Source organism: Acinonyx jubatus, chromosome C1, assembly GCF_027475565.1.
Source record: "Acinonyx jubatus isolate Ajub_Pintada_27869175 chromosome C1, VMU_Ajub_asm_v1.0, whole genome shotgun sequence".
In the NCBI taxonomy this organism is placed as follows: Eukaryota; Metazoa; Chordata; class Mammalia; order Carnivora; family Felidae; genus Acinonyx; species Acinonyx jubatus.
The window spans coordinates 162,912,454-162,937,800 of NC_069381.1; the positions used below are offsets into that span (position 1 = coordinate 162,912,454).

General features: G+C 35.0%; 1 protein-coding gene across 1 annotated transcript in view; it reads left to right on the forward strand.

Annotated features, from left to right (window-relative positions):
• The window catches only part of AGPS (alkylglycerone phosphate synthase), a 141,810-nt gene extending 116,839 nt beyond the window's left edge, over positions 1-24,971 (forward strand). Inside the window, exons 18-20 of the mRNA XM_053215320.1 lie at positions 3,710-3,809; positions 6,007-6,064; positions 19,295-24,971. Coding sequence (XP_053071295.1) covers positions 3,710-3,809; positions 6,007-6,064; positions 19,295-19,416 — 280 coding nt within the window. The 3' untranslated portion in view covers positions 19,417-24,971. The remainder of the gene's footprint in view (positions 1-3,709; positions 3,810-6,006; positions 6,065-19,294) is intronic.
• Positions 24,972-25,347: the final 376 nt, after the last annotated feature.

Consider the following 25,347-nt stretch of genomic DNA (forward strand, 5'->3'; position numbering starts at 1 on the left):
AACAAATGTGAGGAAATCATCTTTCATATACATTAACTGTTCATGTCAACCAGAAGGATCTCTTTGAAATTGTGTTTTTTGCTTCTGTGTGGGAGAGACAGGGTTTAAAGAAGTATATTTGAGGTTGAATCTGAGAATATGTAAGCTAAAAATGTGGACTTAGAGATTATTGACTGGTCATTTGATATATCTGAAGGATGAGAAAATAGGGGTCTTTTTTTATGCTAAGTGAAATTAGAGAAAGACAAAAATCATATGACTTCACTCATATGAGGACTTTAAGAGACAAAACAGATGAATATAAGGAAGGGAAACAAAAATAACATAAAAACAGGGAGTGGGACAAAAACATAAGAGACTCATAAATATGGAGAACAAACTGAGGGTTACTGGAGGGGTTGTGGGAGGGGGGATGGGCTAAATGGGTAAGGGGCACTAAGGAATCTACTCTTGAAATCATTGTTGCACTATATGCTAATTTGGATGTAAATTTAAAAAAATAAAAAATAAAGCCAGTTAAAAAGAAAAAAAAAGAAAAGAAAATAGGGGTCTTGTTCTGTACAACGAAAGCTTATAACTTGGTAAACCTACTAGTGGCTTAGGACTAATCTTGGAGAGAACCTTTCCAAATAAAGGTGTAAGAATGTACATGTTCTTTGTTTTTTTGTTTCTTTCTTTTTTAATTTGGAGATATATTTAAAAATAAACCTTTTATTTTAAAGTCTAAGAAAAAATTTTGTGTTTGTTTATTATGAACCCAAATTGATACTTAATTCTTCTTTTGACAGTCTAGTCTGTCAGGCCTCTTTACTATAGTTCAGAAAACAGATCAGGCCTAATAATCCAAGTCATTTGTTACAAGTAAAATTTGAAACGTTTTAAATAGTAGAATCTATTTTTGTGTAGCTGAGGATTTTTTTATTTTTTATTAAATAGCAATTTAACAGATTTTATCCCCACTTTCTCTTTCTGCCCTATCTCCCTGTTTATCTCTCCAGACTTGCCCCCTTCCATTATCAGAATATCATTGTGATAAACCACTACTTATTGAACATTATTGGGAAGTAAAATATTCTGCCTCAGGACACCTTCTATAACAACACAAGTCTTGGTTTTTCAGAAGGAGCTCATAAAGTCTAAAATAAGGATCTTCATTATGTATTATAGGTAGATGGACTTAGAGTAAATTTGAGATATGTCTTTTATTCAGTAGCTATTTTTTAAGAATGATTTTCTGATAAAAACTTATATACTCAGCTTTTATGATCATTTTATAAAACCAAAATTTTGAATGTACACGGTCTAGTTATTTGAATGGTTTTAATAAATGGGAGCTTTAAATATAGTTCTTACATCTCATACTTGATAAAAACTAACATTTCACCAGAGTTTGATTTTAGTTTAGTTTGATTTGAGCTGCTTAATAGTGTGGCCAAGGAGGTTATTGTGTGTTGAGTATAAATGTTGAATATGTGAGATCCATTTTGTAAACTAGTTTTTAAAAAGTTATTCCAAAACTGACTTGAAATAATTCTAACTCTCATTGAAATTGAAGATCCCAAGGAAAATAACTAGCTGTAGGGTGCATTTATTGAGTTCATTTATTTCATTTTCATTTATTAAAATGTATTTTGTATATTGGAAGATAAATTCTAACCCAAATTTTCCGAAGAAGTTTTATGGGAAGGAATTCCTAGCTAGTGTGTCTAACATAAGTAAAGTACTCCAACAACCTGTTAGAAATTAAAGAATAATACTATGACTTTCGTAGCCATGCTATCACTTGTCCAGATGATTTTTGGAAGAGGTTGGTGTTAAGGGTCTGAAATGATAAAACTGATCTATTAAAAGGTGTTGGATTTGAGTCACTTTCTGAAGTACACCCAAATTGAGGTTTTCCCAAAAATGTTTTTGTATTATTTTTACTTTATCTTTTCTTGAGATACTGATCACTGAAGCTTTGTTGTAACTTTTAAAAGCCTGCTTATCGGGGCGCCTGGGTGGCTCAGTCGGTTAAGCGGCCAACTTCAGCTCAGGTCATGATCTTGCAGTCCGTGAGTTTGAGCCCCGTGTCGGGCTGTGTGCTGACAGCTCAGAGCCTGGAGCCTGTTTCCAATTCTGTGTCTCCCTCTCTCTGACCCTCCCCTGTTCATGCTCTGTCTCTCCCTATCTCAAAAATAAATAAAACGTTAAAAAAATAAAAAAAAAAATAAAAGCCTGCTTATCTATTGAAAACTGAACTCTTTGGTATACATCCTGGATTTGTTGGAAGGTAGCAATGCTTTCTTAATATTGACTGCATTTTCTGTTTATTGATATTGATTCAAATATAAGTGATATATATTTTACTACTTGCTATAAATTTGTTTCATTCAGGTATCCTTTCAATTTATTTATATTTGGTTATTCCTAAATGATAGTGCCCGCATAGTTAGGATGGTTCTCCAGTTTTTCTTAAACTTTGTAAATCTGGTACTTAAAATGTAAACATTCAAGGGATCTTTTTTATGAGTGTGAATTAACACTAGAAGAAAAACACAGCTGGCAAATTGACAGTAGCATTGTTAAACAGTTCATTTCTTCTGTTCTGAGGCACCTAACATTTGGCCTAAAAGGCCATTAAAATTTTAGATTAGATTCTATTTGTATTGTTGTAGTAAAAAGAGTATTTCCTCTGTATTCTCTCCTTCTGTTAAATTAAATTCTTCGTAGGAACCTCTGTAAATTGCATTCACAGATTTGACTATGATTATTTTGGCACTCTTCTACATTTTTTCTCGAATGTTTATTTATTTATTTTGACAGAGAGAGCATGTGCACAAGCTGGGGAGGGACAGAGAAAGGGGGAGAGAGAATCCCAAACAGGCTCTGTGCTGACAGTGCAGAGCCCTACATGGGGCTTGATCTCATGAACTGTGAGATCATGACCTCGGCCAATATCAAAAGTCAGACACTTAACTGACTGAGCCACCCAGATGCCCCTGAGGCTCTCTTAAATGCTTCACCTAATTGCATTTGGAAAGCCCAAGTATATATCATATATATGATTTAATAATCTAATGTTCTTGATGTCTTTTGTAAACACACATACAACATCCACACGTATGGGGCCCAGAGTGTAAAACCTTCAGAGACAGTACTTTAAAGCCATATTGCTGCATTTAATATGATCATTAAATTTGTTTCCAAAGTCCTTAGTAATTATTAGTGTGAAGTTGGAGAAGATGCTTTATTTATTTTACCCAGCCTGATCATTTTTGATATTTGAACATTTCTCTTGTTTCTGAGTTTGAAGTTCTCATGCCTATTTCTGTTGACTCAACGAATTTTAGAAGACTTATAATGTCCCATCTAGTCTGTTTGGGGCTTCTTTAACTTTGCTATCTATTTCATTTAAAAAAAAAAAAAATCCTCTGAGGAGGTTGGTTGTTTCAGGCCAATTAGAGAAACATTTACATTGTTTTTAAAACTTTAAACTCTTTGGGTAATAATCCAGACTTACCTCAAAAAAGTTGTTAAAAACAGTACAAATAGTTCCTGTATTTCTTTCAGCCAGCCAATCTACATTCCTTCCATGGAATTAAGAAGGTGGGTAGAGAATGAGATTATGGTTTAAGCAAATCAGATGATTTTGCCTTTAAAGTTCTAGATGTTAAATCTGATTTCACTTAACTTAAAGCCTTCTGGGGATTGTCTGTTTGTTTTTTAGGGTGACGCAGACTTATGATGCAGGTGCATGTATCTATTTCTACTTTGCCTTTAACTACAGGGGAATAAGTGACCCACTGACTGTGTTTGAACAAACCGAGGTAATTTTGCATACATACATATATTCTTACATTCTTTTATTAATTTAAATAAACTTTCCTATCAATTTATGAATTTTAGTTCAACTCTGTTTAATCACTCCATGACTTACCTGGTTGATAGTCAATAGAAATTAGAAACATATTTGTTGCATTGAGTCGTATATTGACTTGTGAGTCTAAAATTAATATTATCTATAGATATTAGATTTAATATTCTAAAATTAATATTCTGTAACCTGTGATTCTTTGGTTGTTACTTACAATTTATAAGACCGTATTAAATAACAAAGAACTATAGGAATTCTTGATATCACTTTGGCAGTTCACCCATTTCCAGATGCTCGCTGCAGTTGAGGTCAGCAGCCCTAATGTTCTTGGTCTGTGTTGCTGTAATATCCTCATTCTGGGTTTATAATTGTTTGATTGTTATAGCTATACATAGACTATAGAGGTTCATTTGCTACTAGTCTCGTTACATTCCTTAACTGGCCTTAAGATTCCAGTTTTTATAAAGCCTTCTGTTTGCTGGTATTTCTTGTAAGTATGCCTAAAGTTGAAGAGACAGACTGGACTGGAGGAACTGGGAGGAGACTGAGGTTTGTTAAAACCTCAGGTGTCCTAGTGTTTAAACTAGTGTTTAAAACCTAGTGTCTTAATGTTATTGCATGCCTGCCAAAGGCAGCACCATGTGGTGATTTCAATGGCACACTTTTAGACTCAAAGCACAGACAGGGTTTGGTTGGCTCCCTCCTATGCCTCATCACCCCCCTTTTTTTTTTTACAGCTTTTTTGAGGTATATTTGCAATACAAGTAACTGCACATATTTAAAGTGTACAATTTAATGAGTTTTGCATATGTATACACCCAAATCAAATATCACTCCAATTGAAATAATGAACATATCTGTCACCCTCAAAAGTTGGAGTACTTACTTCCCCATCAGCTTAGCCTTTCAGTGTTTTGGTTGACCTCTGGCTACTCAAAGGGCTGTATTCAAAGGCCCTGTACTACTATAAGAATGAGATTATTCCTTTTTCCCCAATCCAAACTGCCATTCTCTAAGTACTACTAATTTCAAGTAATTGTTGCTTTGTTTAAAATCATTTGTTTAATTCAGTAATTTATTAAATTTAAAATAATGTTATTTAAAATAATTTGTTAGAAGGTACAACGCTGGCATATATTTGATTCATTTGAAAAACCCTAAATCCTAAGTGATGAATGTTCATATAAGTTACTTTGCTGTGAGATGTGGTCCATCTGTCCTGCCTGAGCCCTGTTACCCTGGTCTAACTCCTGTATACACACCTGAGTAATTGAGAGGTTCTAGGCACTCTAGATACTTCACCTCATGGCTGATATATACTCATGAACTGAATGTAATTCTACTTCTGTTCCCCTTTTTTTTCCACTCTGCACTTTAGTCATTCTCTGTTTTGCTGTAAGTGTTTATTTTTCTAACCTTAGTTGCTCTATAAGGAGCTTAGGACCTAACATGTTAGGAGGAGAAAATAAGGTTTGTTTGTTTTTTTACACTTCGATATCCATCGGTCTGACAAGTAACTTGTTCCAAGACATTGACCTAAGAAATGGTCTCCATAAGGGTTTTTATGGTTGATCTCTGATAGCTTTGCAAGGAATTTTGGTCCAATACCCACTTTATGATATTTAGGGAGTAATTTAAACATCTAAGCCTCATTTTCTTTGTGAAATAAGGATAATTGCAATTATTACACAAGGCTATAGTATAAAATAAATAAGTTACTACAGGTAAATTGCTTAGTACTTTTCTGCATATAAAATAAGCAGTCAGTACATGTTAGTTACTAACATTTGTTGGTGTAGAGAGGTGTTTACTTCAGAGTAAGACTTGACTATCTTCACAAAACTTACTATTAGCGATTCTGTGCTGCAGAATAGAATAAAATTGATCATTTTATCTTCTTTTTCTTTTCTAGAATCTTGAAGTGACTGTTGTAGACATTGTGACCATTCACTAGAAAAAATGTATAAAACTAGGCTGCATATTTTAATTGCGTTTTAAATGTACTTAACCAAAGGAAGATAAAGGAAAATTAGAAATCCAGTTTGTAATTTAACCTAGGAAGGACATGCCTCCTTGGGGGCTTGGTCTTAACTTTCACTTCAGAGTGAAACCTAAGTAGCAACTATTTGTTGTGTTGTTTCCAAATACAGGCAGCTGCTAGAGAAGAAATCCTTGCTAATGGAGGGAGCCTCTCACATCACCACGGAGGTATTCTTTTTGGGGGTAGAATTTCTACTGTACCTACTATTAAAAAAATAATTGGTTTGATAAAATGTTGGGGAGAGCCATAGTACATAATTTGAAGGCACTTGATATTTCTTGAGAGTTTTTATGTCTGTTACTGAGGTAGCCTAAGTTGTGGTAGTAACCAACAGAAGAAATACTAAACATTACCATTTTTATTTTCAAGTATAAAACCTCTGTTTCTTTAATTTAGAAACGAAGTTAATTATTTGCCCTGCTTTAGATGTTAAGACAGAAATGAGTCAACATTTTAATTTTTGCATCATAGACCTTTCCTTTTTTTCTGTCTTGCATGTAAATCAGTTTGACTTTCTGGTGGTTTTTATACTCCCTGGTTGTAAGTTTCTAACATGTTGGCAGTATCAGGTAATAAAACAAATATAGGTCAGATCATGTTATGATAAGACTTCTAAAACTTATGTGCATTTTCAGGTTCTAGGCCTATTGGTCTTTATTTGTTGAAGACTCCAAGTTTGATGAAATGATATATTTTTAGAAATTATTGGCTTGAACTTGAATGTATCTAGGTTTGATTGCATATTAATTTATTAAGAAATTCTGCCTCATTTAAATAGAAATCTTTTACTTCTGTTGTATTTCTCATATTTTTATTTTCTATGTGGTCAGAAATATAACTGCATAGAAACGAACTCTAAACTACCTGGTTTCCTCCATTGCCTAGAAAAAGAAACTAGGTAAGCCTAAATACAAAATATATTTCATGTGTGCTGGTAAAATGAAGATGCTTTCCCTTTGCCAGCTTGTCTTCTTCTAAACTGGTAAATATTGGTGGGCTCCGGGGCTTGGCTCTGAGCCAGTCTGTTCTTCTGTGTTCACTCCCTCAGTGATTACCTCATTCCCAGGATTTAAAACACCAAGTATATCCTGATGACTTTCAAATACCAGAAAGCATCACCACCACGACATTCTAGGTCAAATCACTATTTCTTCCTGCTGAGTCTTCTGCAATAGCATCTTAACTGCTCTGTCTGCTTTCGTTCTTGCTCCCCTCAGGCCATTTCTGTTACTGCTAGAGTAATCTTTTTTATAAAACTCAGTGTTTTCTCCTCACAAGGCAGAATAAAATCCAAACTCCTTATCAGGACCTTCAAGGATATACATGTGTCTATCCGTCTGTATCTCTTACTACTTTTTTACTCTAGCAGCATTGGCCGCCTTGCTATTCGAATACTCAGACATACCAACCACCTTTCCTCTGTAAGGCCTTTGGTGTTTGTTCCCTCTTCTTCTGATGTTCGTTCTCTTGTCCCCCCCACCCCGCCCCCCAGATATTTGTATGGCTCACTTTCGCCATGATTTAGTTCCCTGATAAAAATGTCACCTTCTTTGAGATGTCTTCCCTGTTCTCTTGTTTAGTTTCTGTGTTTCATTTGAATAAGTTCAATGAGGTTACTGACTTTATCTTATTTGTCACTGTGTTTCCCAGTCCCTAGAACAGTGACTGTCTCTTTCTATATAGGAAATGCTCAATGAATATGTTAAGTGAGTGGGTAAGGGCCCAGGTGTTCACAGAATTTGGGGCAGTTTTGCAAATTCTTAAGCAGCTCTGAGTCTTTCATATTGGAATGGCTGTAGTCTCATTACTAATTTAGCTTCAAACATTTAATAATCAGGCCTTGTTTGAATATAGGGTCATGTTTAATCGTGGAAAGGCTCAGTTTGTCCCATAATATTTCTGAGAAAGTATATTAGAGCCAGTTATTCAGTAGAAAAGTAGGGTAAAATAATGTGCATTTCTCTACAACTGCACAACAGCAGCCATTTTAGTGTTCTTCCATAGATGCATTATGTATGTAAGATCCCGTTCAGACTTTGTCTTAAAGCAAATAAAAGGTCAAGAGGCTTATACACAAAGGGGAAAGAACATAGGCTGTGGAATCATATCTGTATTTGACTCCTGTGTCTTCACTTAACTAGCTCTGTGACCTTAAGGAAATAATTTCTCTGAGCTGGTGTTCTCTTCTGCAAAATAGGAATAATAGTGCCTACCTTGTATATTATTATAAGAATTAAATGTAATAGTGTACATAGAGCATCTAAAGTGCCTTGCATGTTGTAGGTACTCAAACAAAACAAAACAAAACAAAACAAAAACACAGTAGCTTAAAAAAAATAACAATAGACAACTCCAGGTGGAAACTCTGGCTTGTATTCTTAACCATTGAAGAAAAGGTTACTGTTTATATGAAAAAGATTCATACATTCAAGGGATATGATACAATTGTCTTAACATGTTTTCAACTGTAACCTGCAGTTGGTCTCGTTCTATAGGAAGTTCTATTATATATATGAAAGAGAAATAAATTTCCTTCACACTCTTGGCTACAAAATATACTATAGAAAAATGTCTATTTTCATAAATGCCTCTCTGCTTAAAGTTAATCATCTAATTTGTAAATGTCAAATACCCTGTGCTATTCAGTATAGTTTCATAAAGCAGAAACCTTTCTATATAAATTTGAAATAGAATGGGTTTAATTGTCCTGCTAAACTTAACTAATGATAGAGCTTTTGAGAGATCACTTCTTTTTATGTGAAGAAAAGATTTTCCTTGATTTGCATCCGGAACTGAAAACTCAAGTTGACCTCTTAGTGCCATCTTTATTTACTGACCTTCAGGCAGTGTCATGACATTCTCAGTACCATTTTTGAGTTTGAGAATAGAAGGGCTGGGGGTTGGGAGAATATTGATGCAATTTCTCTTAGAGGGTTTGGCCTGTAATTGTGATTAATAACAGTTGCTTTCACTATCTGGAAACAGACAGGCTGGTTTGTCTGCCTACAATCATGCTGTGATAAATGGAGCTATTTTAACTCTGGTTTTGTGTATCAAAGAAAACAGATGTAGTCTGGAACTGGAGGCTATAGGAAATATAAAGCCTGTTTAACTTAATCTTCCTAGTGCTTGTTTATGTAACTGACGAGCTGGTCAGTTTAAAGAGCAGAGTTTATATCAGCCACGTATTTAATTTCAATTTATGACTTTTTTAAGTTGTTCATTGGCTAAATTTATACCTAAGTCCTTGTCAGAAAGTAAAATTCTTTGATTGGATATAACCAGCCCTAGTTTAAATATTGGTGTCTTTGCCTAACCAAAATTATTTTTTATTGTTCAGAGAATAATTATAGGCTACCTCTCCAAACTTTTTTTGTAATATTAACAGAAATCCAGTAGTATCAGAAACTTTAAAAGTAAAAAGAGACTTCTCAAAAGAATGAGGAAAATATTGGCTTTGAAGCCATTTGTTAAAACCTGTAGTGTGAAATAAAAGATATATATTGGAAAAGAAGAAATAAAATTGTTGCTACTTATAGATGACATGATTGTCTATGTAGAAATCCCAAAGAATCTACAAAAACAAAATTAGCAAGATTGCAGAGTTTAAGAGCACACACAAAAATCAGTCACATTTCTATTATTAAGAACAAACCTATAGAAACTGAAATTTAAAATACAATACCATTTCCAGTTGCTCCAAAGAAAATGAAATGAGCATATATCTAGCAAAGTGTGCACATACTTAGGTATAAATATAACAAAATATATACAGGATCTGTGCTCTGAAAATTATAGAATGCTGATGAAAAAAGTCAAAAAAGAGACCTGAATAAATGAAGAGATGGTACTGTGTTCATGGACTGATAAAAAACTAGACATAGTGAAGATGGTCATTTCTCTCCAGATTTATTTATTTAATACAATTCCTATTAAAATGTCAGCAATAATGTTAGTAGGCATAGAAAAGATGATTCTAAAATTTATATGGTGAGGCAAAGGAACTTGATAGCCAAAACAATTATGAAAAAAAAAAAGGCTAAAGTCATAGGAATGTATCTACCTGATTTTAAGACATTATATAGCTCCAATAATCATTACTGTGCTATTGGAAGAGAGAGACATCAGTCAATGGAACAGCATAGAAAACCCCCACAAAGAAGTCCAACTGATTTTGACAACAATACAGAAGCAATCCAATGGAGGAAGTGTGTGTGTGTGTGTGTGTTTAACAAGCAGTGCTGGAGTAAACAGACATCCTATAGGCTCAAAAAACCAAAACCAAACAAACAAACAAAAAAATCCTTGACCTAAATCTCAAATCTTCTATCAAAATTAAAGTAGATAATGGGCTTAAATGTAAAACATAAAATAATTAAACTTTTAGAAGAAAACAGGAAAAAATCTTCAGGGTGTAGAGCTAGGCTAAGCAAAGAGTTCTTAGACTGGTCACCAAAAGTACAGCCCATTAAAGGAAAAATTGATAAGTTGGATCTCATCAAAATTAAAGACGTTTATTCTGTGAAGGATTCTGTTAAGTGGATGAAAAGGTAAACTACAGAGTTGTAGAAAATATGTGCAGGCCACATATCCAACAAAAGGCCGATATATAATATATATATAAAGAATTCTCAAAACTCAAGAGTAAGATACAAAACAGTCCAATTAGAAAGTGGGCAAAAGATATGAAGAGTCATTTCACTGAAGAGGATATACAGATGGTAAATAATCACTTGAAAAGAGATTCAACATCATTAGCTATTAAGAAAATGCAAATTAAAACCACAAGGAAAATCACTACACATCTATCAGAAAACTAAAATTAAAAAATGACAATATCAAATGCTGATTGAGGATATGAAGAAACTAGATTAGTGATACATTACTGGTGGGAATGTAAAGTGGTACAGCCACTCTGTGGAGACTTTGGCAGTGTTTTATAAAATCAAACATGCAGCTACCATTCAACCCAACAATTGTACTCCCGTGTATACCAGAGAATTGAATACCAGAGAATTGAAAGCTTGTGTTCACACAAAAACCTGTGCATGAATAATCAGAGCAGCTTTACCTGTAATATCCCCAAACTGGAAACAGCCCAGATATCCTTCAACTAGTAAGTGGCTAAACAAACCGTGGTACATCTATACCATGGACAACTCATCAGCAATAAGAAAGAACCAGCAATCAGTGTATGAAACAACTTGGATGACTCTTCAGGTAATTGTGATGAGTAAAAGAAAGCCAATCCCAAAAAAGCACATACAGTGTGATTCTATTTCTGTGACATTTTTGAAATGATTTACAGAATTACAGAAATAGAGAACACAATGTTTCCAGGAGTCCCTTGTGGAGAAGAGGTGACTGTAAAACAGGCAACACAGGAACCCTTGTGGTGATGGAATTGTTCTGTATTTGACTATGTCAATATCAGTATCCTGGTTGTGATTTTGATCTTTTGATGCCTACCAGATGAGTATAGCCTTTCCAATATTGAATATCAGATTACCATATTATAGCAGAAAGTTTGTTTTGTCCTTTAAATTAATTTTTTTCCTTTGGTTTCTTCTTTGTGGCTGGCTTTTTCTCACGAAATGTATTAGTTGATTATATTTTTCCACTGAAGCAGTGTTGTAAATAGATTCCAAGCCCAGACTGTAAAAGCCAATTTAACCCATAATTTAGCTTAACATTTAACTATTAAAGCTATATCCTCGGATTAACAGATTTGAAAACTGACAGAAAATCTGTTTTTAAAAATGTATTAATCCCTGCACCTTTCCACGTATGCAATTACAGTTGTCCATGTGCTATACTTGTAGTAGCCTCCAGCCTCAGGTGTGTCACTGGAGTAGAAGTGGCTTAGATACTAATACTTCTCTTTGGTTTTTTTGTTTTTTGTTTTTTAAATATGAAATTTATTGTCAAATTGGTTTCCATACAACACTCAGTGCTCATCCCAAAAGGTGCCCTCCTCAATACCCATCACCCATCCTCCCCTCCCTCCCACCCCCCATCAACCCTCAGTTTGTTCTCAGTTTTTAAGAGTCTCTTATGCTTTGGCTCTGTCCCTCTCTAACCTCTTTTTTTTTTCTTCCCCTTCCCCATAGACTTATGTTAAGTTTCTCAGGATCCACATAAGAGTGAAAACATATGGTATCTGTCTTTCTCTGTATGACTTACTTCACTTAACACTCTCCAGTTCCATCCACGTTGCTACAAAGGGCCATATTTCATTCTTTCTCATTGCCACATGGTATTCCATTATGTATATAAACCACAATTTTTTTATCCATTCATCAGTTGATGGACATTTAGGCTCTTTCCATAATTTGGCTATTGTTGAGAGTACTGCTATAAAATTGGGGTACAAGTGCCCCTATGCATCAGCACTCCTGCATCCCTTGGGTAAATTCCTAGCAGTGCTATTGCTGGGTCATAGGATAGGTCTATTTTTAATTTTTTGAGGAACCTCCACACTGTTTTCCAGAGCGGCTGCACCAGTTTGCATTCCCACCAACAGTGCAAGAGGGTTCCCATTTGTCCACATCCTCTCCAGCATCTATAGTCTCCTGATTTGTTCATTTTAGCCACTCTCACTGGCGTGAGGTGATATCTGAGTGTGGTTTTGATTTGTATTTCCCTGATAAGGAGTGATGTTGAGCATCTTGGACCTCTAAAGAGAACTTTTCTTCCCAGCAATTTTATGTCCAAGACTCTTTTCAATAAGATGTTTGTTTACTCTAAGAATGTCTGTACTACATTATTATATTGTTAGAGAATAATTAGTAAACAGATAATGCTAATTAGCAAACAGATAATGCTAATAGATATTTTCAGGTGTGAATCTATAAAAAGTGACTTTAGTTACAATTTATTTATTTCAAAATTTATTTTTAATGTTGTTCTGTGTTACCTAATACAAAAGCCACTAGGCTACCTGTGGCTATTTAAATTTAAGTCAGTTAAAATTAATTAAAATTAAAAATTTATTTTCTCACTTGCACTAGCCACATTTCAAGTGCTCATATCCTCATGCAGCTAGAGGCTACTGTGTTGAATAGTGCAGATAAAGAACATTTCTGTCATCATAGAGATTTATATTGGATAGTGCTATGAAGCTTTATTTCACATATATTTATGTGAACATATATATTCATATTCATATTCATATTTATATTCACCCATTGTCTAGGAAAATGGCCCAAAAAATGACCTATAAGTTTTTTTCAGTAGATACTAAATTCAAGTTTTTAGGAATTAACTTTTATTTTATTTGTTTTGAGAGAGAGAGCACATTTGCAAGCAAGCAGGGGAGGAGCAGAGAGAAAGGAAAAGAGAGAATCCCAAGCTTGACGTAGCAACATAGGGCTTGAGCTCACAAACCATGAGATCATGACCCAAGCCAAAAATCAAGAGTTGGACGCTCAACTGCCTGAGCCACCCAGGCTCCCAGGAGTTAACTTTTAAAATAAAGTAGCATTTGAAAAAAATAAAGTAGCATTTGTCGTTAATGGAATGGTTGATGTTCTCAGATATAACTCCTATCTACTCTACCACTTTCTCCAGAATTCCCCTCTTTGGTCAGTAGCCTCGATTTAGAGCAAGTTCACCTTGCAAATGGCAGTCAGCCATTTGCTGCTAATTTAGTTGGTTGTAGCAGTGAAGTGAAGGTATGTTGCCTTTATGGAAATTGTTTGGGCTTCTAAGAGATAGCCCTTTGGAAGCACATAGGCCAGGATTCCTTCATCTTAGCACTGTTGACATTTTGGGTCAGGTAATTCTTTGTTGTGGGTGTTTACAGCATCCCTGGCTTCTTCTACCCATTAAATGCTGGTAACATCATCGCAGTTATAAACAACCAAAATCGTCTCTAGACATTACTAAATATCCTCTGGAGGGCAAAATTGCCCCCATTGAGAACGACTGATACAGCCCAAAGAGTCCTAGAGATTTGAAGGAAAGAGTTTTAGGTTCTGTGCCATACCTTCTGTTTTAGCTACTGTAAAATAGCTCTGATTATATCCAACAGATAATGTCAGAATACAGGGAGTACAAGGCAAATAGAAGCAAAGGAAATTAAGGAAACCCACATTGCTTTTCCTAGATATTTGAATTTTGCTCCTTACCTAACATGACTTCTACATAACCATGGCTCAATATTTTTTAGTTCAACTAACATTTATTGAATTCTTACTGTGTGGCATACTGTCTTGAAATTGAAATGCAAGAATGAGTGAAACATGGCTCTAGGCTTCAGGGAGCATATGATATTGTCTATCCTTTTCTGACCTTATCTATCGCATGTTATTTCACCTGTTTACTTACTTTTTACTTTACTCTGTTGTATATGCAGTAATTGCCACTTGGGTTTAAATATCAAGTGTGTCAAGCCATCTTTTGGGGCGTGTAGCAGAATTAGCACTTCATTGTGTTCTGATGACAGATCTCCTGTGATTGCCCTAGTAATTCAAATTTTTATTCTGTTTCATAATCATTAAAGACCTATTCAAGGATCTATAAGATCTTAGAGCTATTATGTGAACTGCACAGGTGAAATTTTAGCATGAAGAAAATTGACATTTTAAATTATTTAATAAGATAAAAATCCCATTAGATTTTAATTGTTAAAGTCTGTTGTAGCCATGAATTTGTCATCTCAATATCAGAAATTTCATTTGTAGAAAATAAGTCAAATGACTTAGTAAAGAAATGGAAACATGACTTTAAGCATCCACGAAGCACTAAATTAAACTCTTAGGTAGGTATAGTCCCAACTCATATGCCTTTAAAGCCTGGATGTTAGCATTCCTGAGTTGGTGATCTGTTGGCCAACATTCAGCGTGTACCCCTACCAGAACCAAACATACAAAAATGTGCTGTAGAGCACAAACACGTGGACAGCTACATCCTCTTTTCAGCTTGAAACCTCCCTCTGAAGAAGCATCATTGCAGTCAGATCACCTCAAAGAGTGGAAACTACCCATGCTCTCCGTTCTTACCACTACCTAACAAGTATCATGGAGCCAGAACCTCATCTGGCAAGAGGTTGTTGGGTGTCCTTCCAACTTTAATTGGTTGGATCAATTAAATCTTGAAATACAAAGTTAATGCTCAGATCACTCATACAAGCAGCTAAGTCTAGATTGTCTTTTTAAAATCTGACCAATAGAGGTGCACCTATTGAGAAGGTGGCTCAGTTGGTTAAGCATCCAACTTCGATTCCAGTCATGATCTCATGATTTGTGGATTCGACCCCTGCGTCAGGCTCTGTGCTGACAGCTCAGAGCCTGGAGCCTGCTTCGGATTCTGTGTCTCCCTCCCTCTCCCTCCCTCCTCTCCCCCCGAAATAAATAAACATTAAAAAAAATTAAAAAAAAATAAAATCTGACCGATAAAATAGTGCTAAAGTGATATCCAGGATACTCAAACTAGAACTTTCAAACTGTAGTTGTTATAATATTGGTTAGGTGCTTTTTGCTTTGGCTAAATTCTGCTTTTGAGCTCCAGCTTTGGTAATCAAAATATATAATCTGTTTCATAGTTTGTTTTTTAAATAAGCATATAATCTTTTCAACCTTATAATTAAATTCATAATTCAAATTCAAAGGTTTTTAATTTATCTAGCTAAAAAGAACTCTGGCTAGCAGACCCCAGATTTTTCCCTTTTAAAACAGGACTCTTTGGTAGCTTCTGCTAAGTTTTCAGTCCCTTAGACCACAAAGAGTAGCTCCAGATAATTCTTGGTGACTAGGTTGGCTACCATGTCCACATATCTCGCACCCAACACTCCCATCACTGCCCGTACACATCTGTTCATTCGTACCACAAAATGCATACATGTAACACACATGTGCCCAACTATATTGTAGCTCCAGAGCTACAAAAAGTTAAGATAGGGATCTTGTATTCCACAATTCACAATTATTCTAAATATATGATGCCCAAAGTACTTAAGCCAGGTGTTCTTTCTTGAAGCTGTTAGCATCCAAAGGGGACTGTTGAACCTGTGATTTCAAAGACTATCCCTGAAGCATCCATTTCCTCTGTTCGAAAAGTAATTTTTTTTAATGTACTGTATGTTGTGGAGGAGCACAAAATATTTGTCTAATATGTATATATATTGTTAGATATTAAATTGTAAAAAGGTGAATTCTACTTTTAATTTAAGCAGAGAAAGAACTTTTCCCCCTGTTAGTTTCTGTAATGTTCAGTATTTGGTCTATATTTTTTGTATCTCTAAAAATATATCTGACACTCTTAAATATCTGGCTTACGTACTTTGGGCATCATATATTTAGAATAATTGTGAATTGTGGAATACAAGATCCCTGTCTTAACTTTTTGTAGCTCTGGAGCTACAATATAGTTGTACACACATGTGTGTTACACGTATCTAGATCAGTATAGTCAGCTAATGTCTAAATGCCTATAAGTGCAAATAAGGATTGTACAAAGGGCATTATTATTGTTATTTAGCTCTAGAATAAAGGTCTTCTACTTTGAAGTGGGATTCTCTCTTTGAGATTAGGGTCTTTGGTATTTTGTTGCTGTTGTTACAGTTTATTGATTCATCAGAGACAGCCACCAAAGGTTCTTTAGCATTTTATGAAGACTCTTTCTCTTTCTTTCTTTCTTTCTTTCTTTCTTTCTTTCTTTCTTTCTTTCTTTCTCTCTCTCTCTCTCTCTCTCCCTCTCCCTTTCTTTCTTTCTCTCTCTCTCTCTCTCTCTCTCTCTCTCCCTCTCCCTTTCTTTCTTTCTTTCTTTCTTTCTTTCTTTCTTTCTTTCTTTCTTTCTTTCAAGTTTATTTACCCACTTAGAGCACAAGTGAGGAGGGAGAGAGAGAAGGACAGACAGAATCCCAAGCAGACTCTGCACTATTAGTGCAGAGCTCAACATGGGGCTCAAACTCACAAACTATGAAATCATGACCTGAGCTGAGATCAACAGATGCTTAACTGACTGAGCCACCCAGGCACCTTTGTGAAGACTATTTCTGATAATCATCTTAAAGGCTTAAAAGCCTCATTGAAGCATTTTTACTTAAATTGTGTTTTCTGTCTGCACTTCTGTAGTTGACTTAAATTGTCAAGCAAAACCGAAAAGATTCCTAGTTGCTTTATTACATAGGCCATGATTTCTGACCTCAGTTATCACTGATGGAAGCTCACAAACCTCTGCCATCAAGGGGTTAAATTCTTCCATTAAATATGTTTATGAGGGGCCACAGCCATGCTGCCTATACTGTCTTGTGTTTTTTTTTTTTTTACTTTCTAGTTCACTAATCGAATGTATGTTAGATTGATTATTGTAAAAGTATAAACCATAGAAAATTTGACAAGATAGATGTGTAAATTATCCTTCTGACAGAACTAATGATGCACTCCAAGCACCTTCTGTTTTCCAGCGCTTGGTGAGCAACTTCATTAAATATGCAATGGCTGTTGGGTGGCTTCTCAGCCGATGGTTCAGTTCCTTGTGGAATTGCATTATTACTAGAGGTGTAAAACCAGGCAGACAAGCTAGCTGTTGGGCATCCTGCTGAGGTTCTAATGTGCTCCATCTTGTTGGAGCAGTTGTTTGCAGTCTTTTCAGGACAATTACATCCATAACAACAGGACACATTCAGTGAAACTATATTACAGATAACAGTGGAGACTAGCATTGACTGCTCTTCACCCCTGTCTCTTGAGCTACCTCATTGTGGGTAGCTAGTAATAATGCCACTTCTGTCACTCAGAGAGTAGTTGCTTTTTTTTTTTTTTTAATCCCTTGGAGCAAATCTGGAAATAACTGATTTGCAGCTTTTTTGAGTGCTTAAAATCATAGGCTATTTGAGGTGAAAGACTTCATAGACTCCAGTCCCTTTGAAGATGAGAAAACCAAGGCTAGAGCATTGTGGTGAGTTGTCCTTTTGAGAGACAGGAGGAGGACCAGGTAGAACATCTTGTAGGTGGTAGAGATTGCATGAGTAAGAATTTGTTCTGGTTGGCTTCCAGTTTGAGCGCTCTTTTAAACGTTACTTTCTTTTTGAATTTAAGATTTTTTTCTTCCGTACATCATTCCCCCCCCCCAATATTAACACAGCAAACTCTTTTATTTCTAGAAGCCAAGCAGAAATATCTTGCTTTCTAAGGATTTCATGCTATAATTTTAATGACAATTTGATGGCTTCCTGGAGAACTGGACACAAAAGATGATTTGAGTTGAGCCTGAAATGGTATTTAACGTTCCAGATGGCAGGTGCTACAGTGTATCACTGCAGCCTGATAAATGGCAGTGCGTTTTAGAATGACAGGCAGAATACTTTAATGAAAGAAGGTTTCCCATTTCGGTTGTCCAATTAAATCACTGTTGATGACTTTGGATCATTAATGAACATTTGTGGAAAATGACCACTTGAATTCAATTATTACAATATGTTTGAAAAGTAGTAGCCACAAAGAATCCTATCTGTAAATTAAAAGATTTATCCATTTTGCCACAGACAAATTAGCACATTGCTTTGCATAATGCCAAAGCAGGTTAACATTTCACTTTTTTTTTTTTTTTTTACAGGTTAAGTACATATCCTTTCTTATGAAAGTTCTACTTAGAAAAGTTTGTTTTTTATTGGGTGCCTTTTAAAATATAATTTATGCTACGGACCATTATATTCTCAATAAAATATTAATTTATTCTCAATAAATTAGCAAGAGCTAGGAACAACGAAGAAGAACATTATACAGTGTATAAAAGTATAAGATTAAGTTTAAGATGGATTAGGTGTTTGATTTATTTAGTGCCTAGGAAGAATCTCTAATTCTGGAAAAATAATAGGAAGAATTATTTGGGAACATGCAAATTTATTTAAAAGTAATATGAAAGTAAAATGCAAATAAAAGTTTTATAACCAGATTTTTTTCTTAAACCCATTAAAGGTTCAGATTTTCCTAATTATTTTAAGCTTTAAAATATTTTGTGGATGTATATCCTGCCATTTTTGCTATAGTATACCCAACAAATTCATCTGGATATGTTTTTCTTTAGTTAACTTCATTTTCTCTGAAACTTTGGCATGTTTTGGTAGTTCAGACAGGGGGTGGGTTCTTTTCAAATGCATGTTTTTCTCATTTTGTTATTTGTAAAATGGGCTGCAATCTCAACCCAAGCTTCCTTCATCTCCATTTCATAGTTTCTAGAGAAAGGAGACACTGGAGCACAGGCTTCCCCTGGGAATACATTGGGCTTAATGAGCTTGATAGTCTGGTGGGCTCAATAAATCAAATAAAGCAAAACATTTCTCATTTTTGAATAAAAGCATTTATCACACAGTGTTTGTTCATTCATGGTCACAAGATTGATTGGTTCCCAGCATCATAGTGTATATTGAAGCATTTTTTATTTTGTTTTTCCAGTGGGCAAGTTACGGAAGCAGTGGCTAAAGGAAAGTATCTCTGATGTCGGCTTTGGGATGCTGAAGTCTGTCAAGGAATATGTGGACCCCAATAACATCTTTGGAAACAAAAACCTTTTATAAATCCATTACTGTTGTTACAAAAAAAATGTCACTTTTTTTTTTTTTTAAGTCTTCAACTATGGTTATACCAGTAATCAAATATATCATGGATTGTATTTCAGCAAAATTTTTTTGTTGGTTTTAAATAAGTTGTTTCTGTATTTGTTTTGTTTCTACATCTATGGATTGACAGATGGTATTCCTAAATCTCTCTCATTGTAGGTGCATCAGTTTACAGCCAACTGGTTGTCATTTCAAATTTTAGTCAGGTGGCACAGGGCTGCTAGTTGTTATTTCAGAGGAAGATGCTGCCAGCTGTTTCGTGTTGATGCTTCCCCTTGGGAACAAAGGGAGATTTTGGTGTCATCCACTGCTTATCTAGCCTCCCTTTTAAGGACATTTCTGGAAAGCAGTTATCTGGAGAAGGATGCCACTGAGGAGTGATAACACATGTATGTTTTTTAAGAGTGCATTCTAGTGTGAGTAGGTCATTAAGAAGAATACTAATGAAAGAATATAGGCAACCTGTTATTTAGGATGCCTTCAGTTCGGTGAGATGCTTGGCCTACATTTTTCTTTGAAATTAGTATACGTTTATAAAACCTGAGATGAGCAAAAAGTTATTGTTAGGGGACATGTTTCTATTCTCCACGTTTCTGTTTCTACTGGGGTATGAATTGAATGTGTATCACCGAGATAGATAACTTCTTGTTATATCCTAGTTCCTTCATAGTATGTTTTGTAAGAAAGCTGACTTATCACTCATTGTATGTGAACAGCAGGTTTACCATGAAACGAATGCCTTTATTCAGCTTAGAATCCTAATGTTTCTGATTTCACATTCTTGTTGCTGAGATGCAGAAGAAACTGCAACCGGAGTAGAAGAAGGAAGACTCCTTACACTTAATGTCTCCAGTTTGAAGAATTGTTTGACTAATGAAACACACTTACCATTTAGCTGTTGAATTTGAAAACCTCAAGAGTTTCAATGACAATTTTTTTTTAATTAACCCAAACAACCTGATAAATTGTCATATAAAAGTAAAGTTTCAATTTAGTTTTTAATAGTGGTTTAATGCCTTTTTTGAATTACTGGTTTAACCTAAATTTTGAAAATATGTAATGTATTAATACACAAACCATAATCAAAAGTTTGAAATATCATATTTCTTAAGTAATAGGGAGAACATTAATCACATTTCACAAACATTTTTACATTCAAGCCTGGATGTTACAAGAAGTGAAATGATTACTTTGAATCACTGTCTGTCAAGGTTCATGATTCACATTTCGGGATGGATTCTTTTCTTAATGCAATACCTAACTTTTGATAATTTTTTTAAATTAATATTTGATCAGATAATGTACGTCAAGATGCAGACGATCCTTTAAAAGGACACACTGTCTGTCTATGTAGCAACAGCTCCAAAGTATTTTGGGGCAGTTTGATACCTTTTATATCTGAAGTATACTTAACCAGAAAAGTAAAAATTTAAATTGACAAAATAGTATTTTTAAGACTTCAAAATGATAAGCAATTTTTAATAAAATTGGCCTCAAACTAATAAACTTAAAATCTGTAAGCAAATCAAAATTAAATACTAGTTTAACAACAAAAACTAAATATTTGTTAGAAGCTGCCTCTCTTCATTGGTGATTTATTTTTAGTTATAAAAATTCCAGCAAATCTTAGCATTAAAAGCCCTTGATATTTGAAATAGTTGGATGCTTGATGAGGAAATTACACTTGCCTCTAGAATTATAAAAAAAAATATCAGCTTTATAAAATGGATCTATTCATGAAGGTAATTTCTCTAACTGGTGATCAAAATGTAAAATTTAATACAGTACTAATATCTCATTGGAGTGTATACTTACTTGTTTCTGAGTAATTTTTTTAAAATAAAATTTACAGATTCATAAGCAGATCCATTCCTTTGCAAGTGATTGTTATAACATTCTTTCCCAGGGAGTTCAGATTTCAACAACCTCAGAAATCTGTATTTGGTATTAGGAAACTATAAATGTCACAGCTGAAAGTTGTGTTCACTGTTCTACATGAACCTTACGGAAATTAGTGATTTATGTCTTTGTTTTTCTTCTTCCATGTATGCAGAACTCCCCAATCTTGATTTTATAGTGATGACTACATTCTGTTGTTGGAATCATTTCTACAGGGATCATTTTGAAACACACAAACACTCACCAGTGCTGTTTCCCTCTGATTTAGTAAACCAGAAGGCCTTTTCCCCACTTCTCACACCTGCTTCTGAGAGGTACCTCGGCATGTACTTAGTTTCCGTGGAGAACTGAGTTCTTGAATATGCACAGAAGCACTTAAACCTTGCCTCATATTTCTGAAATATCTGAAAATGGCTTCATAAAAGTTAAAGCCTGGAGAACATTGTTTATGTGAGGCTTTTAAACTCATTTTGAATAAGTTTGTTTAAAATTTTAAAAGCTCATATCCTATCTGGTTTTTAGTACTGCATAAACGTTGACTTGTCTTTCTTAAATCAGTCATATTTCTAATAATTCGTTGATGTCACATTTGGGTTGAGGTTTTAGTGGGACTAGGAACTTGCTGCTAGTGAGAAGTGGCATTGCATACTAAAGACTCAGTATGAACAGGCTTTATTGACCCTTAGAGAAACTGTTGCCTTAATGTGTGGTGCACAAGTATAGGCATAACTGAATTTTGTCTTATAATGAGTAACTTGAGCTTTTTTAGTTTCATAAGAATTGTAGAAGCCACATGTTTATTGTGCCCAGCATTTTACCACAGAGAAAGAGGATTGAATTCTTTCCTCTTCGGAGGAATTGGGAGTTTGCTTCCTAACTGCTTACAGATTACACTATTACTTAAGAGTTATTTATGAAGCTGGAAGCTTTCTAGTGCACATAGTTGTGTTGACGTATTTTGGAAAACAAAAGTGCAATAAAGGATGAGCTTCCATCAGTATGTGTACTGTGTCAGATACAGATGGTTGCAAGGAAACCTGTGTTTCAGAGTATTTCCTTAGTAACTGCTAAGTCCTAGCTTGCATTTTTGAAAATGCCTTTCTGCATGTTGGCTCCAGAGATATTTCTTCGTCATTTTCTTTCATAGCTACAACTTCTTAACCATAGCTAATCAAAGAAGTCCTGTAGTCTCAAGCTGAAGTGTGTAACCTCAGCTGTTAAAAATGGGACTGGGTTTGGTTGAACATCTATTCTATTATAAATGTAGAAACACAAATAGTTATTTATTATGGATTGATTCACAAACTGCATGTGCTTGGTATGTGAAGCAGCCAAAATGGAATGCTGTGGAAAGTGTTCTCTACATTTTAAGAAATACTGAGATGGGCATTAAGGACAGCTTTTAATAGCTTTTCATTTACCACTTGATCTTTGGTAACTTTGATTTTAATTACGGCTTAGCTCATGGTGGGAGAAAAGCTGAAAACAAGTGCCAGCTTCAGATTGAAGAATACAAAATCACCGTTGGCTTTACAAGTTAGGGAAGTGAGGCTTTGCTCAAGGCTCCAAATGAGCCATATGTCAATATATTCATTGAATTCTTATTAATTTCAGTGTCCTGAATTAATGTATACATTTTGATGCTAAAATTCAGAAAATGTAAGTCTTTTTCTTAACTATTGAATAGGGTGTCTACTATGAAGGATGTAAGTTACTCGGCTTTCTGCTTCCTAAGCCACAGTGTTTGTCTTTAGCTTGGAATTTGTAAAAACTACTTGTAACGTCAACAGGTTATATTAACGTATATTATTAATAAAATGCACCCGGGTCTAAGAGATTTTGTTTTCTTCAAAGGGAGTGGGAAGCTCACTGTTCTGTTTGCATATGGGTTTTTCTTTCAATTTTCATTTTTCATCTTCATATTTCTGATTTGAAAACAAAATTTTTAAAATTTTATTGATGAAGCATAATCAAGTCCCTTTAGAGTATATTGTTAGCTAGGTTTTATCACTCTAATTATTTTTTAAATCAGTGTTCTATTTCTTGGAGGTGTTTAGTCTCCTGTGAACCTGAAGCATTCCAGTTTGAACCTAGAAAGCTCCTCAGAGAATGAGCACTGTGCTCTTCTGACCACAATAATTCCTTAACAAACGTCAATGAGGACCACTGACAGATGGAACACTCAAGCCAAAGAACATCACAGAATGAAAGTAACTTTAGTTCAGTGAACATAAAAAGATTTCTTCTTTGGTTCCCAAAGGAGATTGTCTTACACGTTTTTTTTTTTCACAAGGAAGAAAATAATATATTAAGCATCATTAAGAACATTTTTCAGAGACTGAACTTCCAAATCTAAGAGGGAAAGAGGAAAGAGAAGGGAAGAAAATGCTTTAGTGTGGATTTCTAAGCAGCATGCATACCTGTTTTTCAGGCATCTTATTGTTAGCAGTGTTTTTCATGAACATGAGCACCCTTGAAAACATGTTGTTTAATCCTTAAAGTAACCTTGTTCACATATCCATGAAGGACATGAAATTCTTCTACTGGTATACAGTTTCTATAATTATTTTTTGGGCTACTTAAAGAATATCCCCAAAAGTTCACAGTGCCTTGTTGGGATTTTTTTTTTTTTCCGTGAAATAGCCATTATTTAAAATGGGTGGGAGAGGATAAGTGTTTAAAGACTGAGATTGTTTAGTAGTTCAGGGCTGTTCCTCTTCAAGAATATGTCAGGAATTAAGTAGTTACATGTAGAAACACTGAAAATCCTTTCCACAGTGTGGGTTTGGATCACCTATTCTAGTATGTTTCACTAGTTATATGGTGGACCTGTACTCTCATATATCTGTTCAGTCAATGGGATTTATATGTACTTTCATTCTTAGATTTTCATTCCTACTGTCCCAACTTCGTAGCCCTAAGATGTGGCTTAGTGGATGTGGCATACTCACTCAGTCCCTGAGACACCCACTATATGCTTCTGGATGTTTGCTCACAGAGCTCCTGTGGAGCAGAGCCTGTGGGGGGAGGGGGGGGGTTCTATTCCTTATGTTGTGTGTCAGTCCTTTTTTCTGTGATGGTGCCTTCAGAAAAATGAGTATCTCTGTTCCTGGACAATGATAAATCTTATGAGAAATATGTGTAGATTATATTTCTTAATTTTTGTCCTTTTTAGCTAAGCCTGTGGAATACTTTGGCTCTGATACAACTTGACTTGAATAATATCTTATCCTGAGTCTTCCTCCAAGGCAGTACATATTCCTGCCAGTACTGTAGTAATCTTTTGGGAACTACATGTGGGTAAGCTCTTGTATGTAAGCCATTATACTGCTGTAACTAATGCATACAAACAGTTCTTCTCTTTACATTTATGGTTTAAACATTGGTATGTAGTGGAAAGGGAAATTCCTGAGAGATCTCAACATAGTTTTGTCAGTTCAGACTGAGCCATGTTGTTTTCCACAAGGGCTCAACACATGGTCTATATACTGTGCTTTTGGTGTATGTTTGGATTCTCCTTTTATTGCTTTTCCTAGACTGTACTGTTCTATAAGCAAATGCCCATGTGTGATTTTTAAGACATGCTGGGAAGAAATAAAACAATACCAAAACCACTCATTGTTACAGAAATTGTTGCTTATTTCATGTTAATTCCATGTAACCTTTGTTGGCAGCATCATGCTATACTGACAGAGAATGGATAGAATATAATCTGTACCCATGAGTAGCCTCTCTGTTAGTGAAGGACATGTGCACAGATACTGGTTTTGTCCCTGCCTGTGGCTCCTACGCTAGAGGGCGGGTTGTAGTTTTCTGGGCTCTGAAATGACTGAACTTTGTGTTGAACCTAGTCTTACTTGGTACATTGAAATAATCACTTGTGTCACTAAGATTTTGGCTCTTACAGTAATTAATTAAAGAAATTTTCTTCCTGGCTCATATAAACTTGGACTGAAAAAACCTTAGAAATCATCTCATCTTATCTTTTCC